Source organism: Gavialis gangeticus, unplaced genomic scaffold (genome assembly GCF_001723915.1).
Source record: "Gavialis gangeticus isolate Ggan-Ray unplaced genomic scaffold, GavGan_comp1, whole genome shotgun sequence".
Taxonomy (NCBI): Eukaryota; Metazoa; Chordata; order Crocodylia; family Gavialidae; genus Gavialis; species Gavialis gangeticus.
This window is the reverse complement of record NW_017729022.1, coordinates 13,275,395-13,283,450: the sequence shown is the minus strand read 5'-3', so window position 1 is coordinate 13,283,450 and position 8,056 is coordinate 13,275,395. Positions and strand designations below refer to the sequence as shown.

The following is an 8,056-nucleotide window of genomic DNA, read 5'->3' as shown; positions in this document are numbered from 1 at the left end:
TTGGGGGCAGGGGCTTTGGGTGGGGGGCAAGGGGCAGCAGGGCTGGGGGGCACGGGCTTTGGGTGGTGGGCAAGGGGCACAAGCAGGGCATTCTGCCATGTACCCCCCCCCATCTTGTTTTTCTGGCATGCTGGCACTCCAGCACTTTCCAAGGTAGGCATTGTGGGGTTTTTCGACACTCCGGCCAAAAACCATTGCCTACCCCTGCTGTAGACTAAATTCATCACCACTGTAACTCCATTAACATGACTGGAACCATTGCACCACAGCTCCTGCACCTGTTTCTTTCAGTCTCTTAATCCTAATTTCTAATTTTTTCCTCATAATAATAGGGCAGGAGCTCTCTAACACAGTAACCTCCTGCAAGTGCCTACAGACAAAAAGCAATTCAAATGAAAACTTGAAGCTTAAAACCTTGAGTGCATACGAAATAGTAAATCTCGGATTATACTATGTTTTAGCTTACTAAAAACTAAATGTGATAAATCAAAAATGAAAGGAAGACTAAGCAGTCACAGTGAATTTCTCATCACTTTCATATGATACCTAATATGCATTTGGTTGTATCTGTTTTCACCAGAAGGGTTTTTTACGTCTACAGCAAGCTTCTTCCATCCTTCCTGTGGATCAAGGAAATCGGCCAGTTGCCTCATCAGTCCATAGCCAATGCAACGAACATATGTGGAAGGAGTTACAGATTTGCTCATCTTTGGTTCCTAAAAATACAATACATAATTTTAACAGATAAGGTAAAAATATGCTTATAAGTCAATAAAATATACATGTTAGAAAGTGTAATAGAACTATGACAGATGTAAGAAATTAGACTTGCTTATCAAACATCTCAATTAATTTGTTTTTAAATCATCCCACAACTAGATTGCTGCTTAGAATCATAGAAAATTAGGGCTGGGAGGGATCTCTTGTCCAACCCCCTGCTCAAAGCAGGACCATCCCCATCTATATCATCCCAGTCAAGGCTTGGTCTAGCTGGGTCTTAAAAACCTCCAAGGATGGAGATTTTTAACTTCTGTATCTAGTCATTCCTCTCTATATCAAAATTATACCCTGAAGTCAACCATGAGTGAGTGGGCCCTGCCCCCACCTCGCCTTCTGGCTATGTGCTGTATAAACATGAAGCATCCTGTGTTCCTCTTAGTCTCCAAGCCCCAGATCCCCAAACACAATGCACTGCAATTCCTACTTTAACCATTATTTAATGCCTAAACTCCCCATGAATTCATAAATGGCTTTGAGGATTTGTACCTAAGTCCACAAGTCTTTCCAATATATCCCAGACTCCAAGCTGGTTTCAGAGACAAGGAACCAAGTTCATTATACTGCTCACAACTACAGATTAACACCACCTAGGGCAGAGAATCCCACACTCCAACCCAGTACCCATGGTCTAAATTCAGGTCCTCACCCTTGTTAAAAATGGACTTAATGAAGTTCATAATTCAATTACATTCAAGGGGTGGGGTTTTTTTTGCTTGTGGCATGTGAGGGTTTTGCTGGAGCAACCCAGAGCTGCTCCTCAGCTACATGCAGCTGGGAAAGGCCCCTGGGATAGGAGGTTGCTGACCTGGTGGATGCCCTGCCTAATCTTCATAACCAGAAAATCTCACTGCTATCTTTCTTTGGGTAATTTTATCTAATGTTAGGCTTCAAAGGCCATATCCAAATGAGCACAAATGTGCATTTTGCAGCACCTCAGAGCCTTCTGAGGTGTCTCAAATGCATGTGGCACAGTTAATTTGTTCATCACGCTGCATATTTGCTGCGCAGTGGCAAAATTAGATTCTGGGAAATCCTCGTATCTTAAAAAAAATACCCAACAAAATCCCCCAAACACATCAAAAACAAGAGATGCGGTACACATGGCTGCAGCATGTGCGGCCTGAACCCAGAGCCTGGTTGGCCAGAGACATGCCCTGCCTGCTGGCCAGGCTACGTGCATCTGGATCGCCACTGCTGTAGCCCTGGGAGGCCCCCAGGTAAGGATGCTGGGGCCAGCCCAGGTGCTAGACCCAGCCTCCTCTACCCCACCAGGGGCAATTTGCCATGCACCAGAGCATGCATGGGCAGGGGTGTGTGCTGGGAACAAGCAGCAGTGGCACAAATGTGCTGCTGCTATTTGTCCCTGGGGAACACACATTCCCGCTCATGGGGACACACCCAGAGACTGGATATTAGGAAAGACTCTTTCACTCGGAGGGTGGTAAAGCACTGGAACAGGCTGCTCAGAGGGGTTGTGGAGTCTTCATTCTTAAGACGTGAGGGGGCAAAGCCTGGGCTGGGATGATTTAGTTGGGGACAGTCTGGCTTTGAGCAGGGGGTGGGAGGAGATCCCCTGAGGTCCCGTCCAACCTCACTTGCTACCATGCTAGAACAGGTGCATCCAGGGGGCTGTGTTTAAAAGGGGCAGCCTGGATGTTCATACAGCGCCTGGGCCGAAGGGGCATAAGGCAGTGACAGCGGCCCAAAGAGACCCGGGGCCCCGCGTCTGAGGAAGCAGCCAAGGGAGCAGAGAGACACGGCCCCAGGCGCACGGTGCGAGCGAGCAGGGGCAGGGTTTTTGCTTGCGGGACACCAGGATTTGACTGGAGCAGCCCAAAACCGCGGCTTGGAGCGGGGCAAGGCCCGGGGCAGGAGGTGTCCGCGCCGACGGATGCGGGGAGTCATCGCGGGTCAGCCCCGCGGTGTCCCTCCGCCCCGGCAGAGCCCCGCGGCACTCACAGCAGCCGGAGCCTGAGCCGTGACCGTGATCGGGACCGCCCCCACCCGGATCCCCGCGGGAAGTACCGGCAGGCCGCGGCAGCCCCTCACCGTACCTCCCAGCCCTAGGCTCCAGCGCTCCCCTCCCCCGCCATTGCTCAACTCCGGGAATTCCTACTTCGGCTTCCCCTTTAAGAAGGCCTAGGAGGGCGGCCCGCCACCTTCCCCTTAAGAAACGCGCGCCTGCGTAGACGGTGCAGGGTGAGACAGGAAGAGGGTGGTGAATCCGGAACGCGGCCCGATTCCTTTTTGCTGCGTGGAAACCGATGGTACGGTCCGACCACCCCGTCCCCCTGCGTGCTCAGGAACGTGGTGTCGTCTATGTGCGGCTGGCTTCCTCGCGCGTGAGCAAAGCCCTGAGCCGGGGCGCGGGGCTGCCGGGCTTTACTGGTCCCTCCGCTACGGCAGCGCGTGGCTGGGCCTGGGTGAGGCTCTTGCTGGGGGAGCCGTAGGCCAGGTGTGGAGAACGTGCGGCCGGGGGGCCGGATGCGGCCCACTAGGGCATTCTATTTGGCCTGTGGGGCCATTAAAAACATTTAGAAAATTAATATTTATCTGCCCTTGGCTGCCTGTCATGCGGCCCTCAACTGCTTGCCAAAACCCAGTAAGTAGCCCTCCGCCCAAAATAATTGCCTGCCCCTGGTGTAGGCGAAGGGGCCCATGGGGCATGACTGACATCCTCTGTGCGTGTCTGCCTGTGGGTGTGGGGCCCTCAGAGAGTTGCCTCCATAATGTGCCTGAGCTTCCTGCAACTGGCTCCAACCTCTTGACACCTGGCACCTGTCATCCCCCTTAAGTCACTGCTCTTCTCTCTGCCTTAATCAGATAGGCCCTTTCTTTACACCGGGCCCCTGTTACACACATTGCGTGATTTGTTGGTGAGTGGTGCAGTAAATTGAAACCACCCGCACTTGCAAAGTCTCCTGCAGCCATCAAAAATGACTCCTATTAAAATGCACCCTGGGATTTCCTTCTCTTTTCTAAATTTACTTATTCTTCCACAAACCTTTTCTTCTTGCTCATTCCATTTTACCTTTACTGTCTTTAATTCAGCCCTGGGAAGCTTACGTGCTACTCATTCTTAGCAGTTTTTCAAAGGTGTTGGATCTGGTCAACCTATGACAGGCCTAACAAGCTTGTAGGTGGTTTTTGAACTGCTCATAGGAAACATTCCATTTTCAACTCATGCTAAATAATTTTAAAATTTCTCTAAGTTGATGTTTAAAAAGAGATAATGTCCCTCAGTAAGTAGAAAGGGCAGAATTTAAAGTATTCCTATGCCTTTTCTGTGAAGTGTTTCTCTGTTAATTTATCCTTTTTGCAAATTTTGTCATTTCAGATTCGAAGTGGAAACAAGCACTAGAATCATGCTTAATTCTTTTAGTTATGTGAATGATCACATTGGCTTTTATGGTAGTGTGAAAAACTCTCCTAGTGACTTTGTAGTAGCAGAAATTGATGTGTTTGGGCGGTTACTTAGTGACACTGAGTCTTCTTGTGCTATCAGTGAAACTCCATTGGAACAAAAGAGCCCCTACCAGCAGCATCACAAAAGGTTAAGAATAAACGCCCCAGAACTGGGCATAGAGGATGAACATTGCCAGTTGGAAAATCTAAGTCACGCTTCAGAAGAACGTCTTTCATCTGTTAAAGAAAACAAGGAACGTGTGACCAAAACCATACCTAAAAGTGGGATCGATGACACTGACATATTGGACTCCTTGTTAGGCAGGTCTGTGAATGAGCTGCTTAGTCAGTTTGCTTGCAATGTAAAAGATGCATGGAATTCAGAAAATGATCAGACTCCTTATTCTAATGAATTCTTACTGGGGCCTATCTTTGAGAAAGAGAATCGAGCCTGCTTACATAGTGCCATAAGACAGAAATTTCCTTTCCTAATGACTGTTACAAAAAACAGTGAAATTATTGTAAAAGCAAATGCTGATTACAGAGAGCTTTGCCAGTTAGTTACTGAAGAAGAAGCATATGATTTTTTTAAATTTTTAGATGCAAAACTGGAGAACTCTAAACTTTCTTTTAAGCCCAATAAGAACAAGGAACACAGAAAGACTGTCCATCATTTCATCAGTAAAAAATTTGGAAAACTTTTAGAAACGAAGTCTTTTTCTGTGACAGACTTCAGTGGTCAGCAAAACACAGCGATAATGGTAAGATTTCGGGAGAAAATGTGTTCCAGAAAGAGGCCAGCTGCTGATTGCCAGGAGAAACAGAATCTTTATACAGGTGAATTTTAATAGTTTCATGGTTTTCTTGGATAACATTGCTGTGTTTAAAATAATTAAACTTTTAAACAAGAAAACAGATTCAGGTCTTTTAGTATTCGTACATCAGGAGTAATTCTACTGAGAAAAGTGGCGTAATACCAGTTTTAAATTGGCATGAGGAATGAATCAGTGTTGCTAAAATAAAACTGAACAAAAGAAATGATTGAACTATTTCCATATTTAACTTTTTGTCTTGTGTTTATTGTATGCATTGGCTGCTTAAGGATGGAGAATCTGTGTGCTTTGATATTAGCCTGTTCTGTTAGAGGGTAGGATTTTATTTCCCGCAGTCTTATGATAGTCAAATTTGGCTTATGACAGTATTTCTTAAAACCTCGAGTACCTGATACTCAGAGTAATGTGTCTATCAGAAGAGCAGTATGTGTTAAAGAGACCAACATTAAATCTCATGTTCTCTTTAAATTTTTCATTAGGTGTTTTGTAATTAAAGTTGTGCAATTGTTTTAAGTGAATAACAGTGAAGAGATTTTTGTCTTGGTAACATTGAAAAAGTGCTGTTGTTCTTAAGCTCATCTTTTCTGGTTTTTGTAGCTTAATTAGTTTCTCTTACTGTGTACATCTTTCTGTTTTGACACGGAAATTTTTTTTTTTAACTACAGATTTAGATTTTTAAAAAATCCTTCTATATTCTTAGCAGGTAACATCTTCTAGATATAAAGAACTGGCACCTGGCTATTCTTCATGGTATGGGGCCTTGGGTTTTTTAATAACTTTGAGGTCATTGTTTCAGCTTTCACCCTTCAGAAAGAAAATCTGGAAACACTAGAAGCAATTGGCTATTTGTCATCTGAACTTGGTGTACTTCCTTCAGACTTCAGTTACACAGGCATCAAAGATAAGAAGGCCATTACCTACCAAGCTATGGTTGTGAAGAAAGTGACTCCTGAGAGGTACTAAAAAGTGATTTCCAATATAAAACAATTATGCCACTGGAGTACCTTAATACATGTAAATGCAGCAGCACTTCATAGATTTCATAGACATTAGGGCTGGAAGGGACCTCGTAAGATCATTGGGTCCAGCCCCCTGCCCAAGGGGCAGGAAATCAGCTAGGGTCAAAGGATCCCAGCAAGATAAACATCCAAATGTTTCTTGAAAGTGTGCAGAGTAGGTGCTTGCACCACCTCTGGAAGAAGGATGTTAAAAGAGAAGTTGATATTTTACCTCCTTTCTGTATGGAAATACCCTCCCCTCCAAGGACTGTGAAATTCAGGTTAAGTTGCCTTTTTCCTCCTCTTCCTGGGCATTATCTTTTCAGGCAGCATTGTTAAGAACTAGATAGAAGGAATACAGATTGCAGTCCAGCCTATGACAGTTCATGTCTTGCTGAACAAGTTAGTATATAAAGTGCCACCGTGTCCTAATCTTTTGCCTATATTCAGGCTAGCTAGCTCTCTCTACCCTTGAGTCTTGTCCCACTGCAAAGAGGAAGAACAGTCATGTAAAACAGTGTAGGAATAAGAATCAGTCACAGGTTTGCCTTTCCCAGCAGACTTGGCAAATTAAGAATTGTAGCTGCATTTTTCCTACCAGGAGTTGATTGTTCAATACCCCTTCTTTCTTGAAAACTGCGAAAAAGCATGCTGGCACCTTTTTTCCAGAGCAGAGAAGGAGGGGGAAGGCTTATAGGTTGCAGCTCCACCATGAGCCAAGATTTGTGAGGGTTTCCTTTAGTCTTGTATTGTGTCTCTGAAACCAGCAGTTTCTCTCAGACAGGAGGCAGAGTCACTCTCCACCCTGTCTTGCAGAGAGTTGGTTGGGATAAGGGTCTTCTAGGCTAGGGGCAGACATTCAAAAAGCTGAAGCTTGAATTAATTAAATTTTTCCAAGTTAGTCTAACCTGTGTAGATCGAATCAATTTGCAAGTGAGTAGACATTCACTTTTGACTCCAGAAATGTAGGCATGTGCCTCCAGTGACTCAAGCCAGAAGCTGGGGTGTGCTAGAGTGAGCCCTCAGTTCGAGGGAAGCTAAGCTGAGGGAGGATGTGGCCAGGCCTGAGTATAACTGGGGAGGGGAGGCTGCTGTGAGTCAGGCTCCATAATTAGCCTTAGCTCCCCTATCTCACAGCCAGGTCACATGCCCTCTCCCCACAGCCGGCTGGCCACTCCTCAGAGGGACTTGACCCAGGGCACCACATTGGTGCCCCCAGTGCTGCTGCTTTCAGTGCGGGGATTAAACCCCCCTCTCCCCCTTTCCCTCAGGCTACTGGCATCTGACTGCCATAGCCCTGGGTACGTGAGCAAAGCCTATTGGTGCCTATGCCGCCCTCCCTACAATAAGGGTATGTAACAGAGGGACTTCTCAGGGCTGACTTCCCAGTGGCCCACCCACCTATTTCTGGGCTAACCACCCGCCTTCTTCCTGCTATGCCTTGTTGTTAATTAACTAATTGATGTAAATTAACTGGGAGGCTGCCCATTTCTTGCCCCAATGGCTGGGGGTGCTATCTGCGTCTCCATTTCTCCCCTACACCACAGCCCAAGCCTCACAGGTGGCATCCAGATGTTATCAATATCATCGGCCCTGCACTGGGCCTCAGAATTCTACTAGTTGAACCCCGCCTGGATTCCTCTCCTCAGGCAGCCTATTCCGCCATCATCCTGGGCAGCATAGCTCCCTGAACTGCTTCCCCTTATGGGTGTGGTCCCACCAGGACCTTTGTCTACTAGCTCTGGCCCACCTCCGGGCCAGTTGGAACACCAGGCCCTCAGCTCTTGGGCATTCCTCGCTGTGGGCCCCTGGCCCTTCAACCCTTCCAGTCCTGGCCCCTGCATTGACCAGTCAGGGGATCTCCAGACAGGTGTGAGTCTGTGGCCCCACTCTCTCTCTCTGGGGGTCCACCTTCCAGACCCTACAAAGGAGGTAACCCACCCAGTTGTGGGGGCTAGGGGTTAAGGTGCCCCAACCCATCTTTCACTAGGGTGGTAACTGGCCTGGTATTTCCTGGGGGCTCCTGCACCACTGAGAGCC

At 47.0% G+C, this 8,056-nt stretch overlaps 2 protein-coding genes across 7 annotated transcripts in view; one reads left to right on the top strand and one right to left on the bottom strand.

Annotated features, from left to right (window-relative positions):
* IRAK4 (interleukin 1 receptor associated kinase 4) overlaps positions 1-3,145 on the bottom strand; it is a 56,953-nt gene extending 53,808 nt beyond the window's left edge. The window contains exons 1-2 of one of the 6 annotated variants that reach the window (XM_019514608.1): positions 2,962-3,145; positions 547-716 (exon numbers count right to left, since the gene is read on the bottom strand). In XM_019514608.1, the coding sequence (XP_019370153.1) occupies positions 547-707 (161 nt within the window). In that variant the 5' untranslated portion in view covers positions 708-716; positions 2,962-3,145. Of the gene's footprint in view, positions 1-546; positions 717-1,266; positions 1,295-2,834 lie in introns of those variants that run through there. The other 5 variants (XM_019514609.1, XM_019514603.1, XM_019514604.1 and 2 more) reach the window with 5 other exon arrangements.
* Positions 2,955-8,056, top strand: part of PUS7L (pseudouridylate synthase 7 like) — a 45,871-nt gene continuing 40,769 nt past the window's right edge. The window contains exons 1-3 of the mRNA XM_019514602.1: positions 2,955-3,047; positions 4,118-5,022; positions 5,815-5,974. Coding sequence (XP_019370147.1) covers positions 4,146-5,022; positions 5,815-5,974 — 1,037 coding nt within the window. The 5' untranslated portion in view covers positions 2,955-3,047; positions 4,118-4,145. The remainder of the gene's footprint in view (positions 3,048-4,117; positions 5,023-5,814; positions 5,975-8,056) is intronic.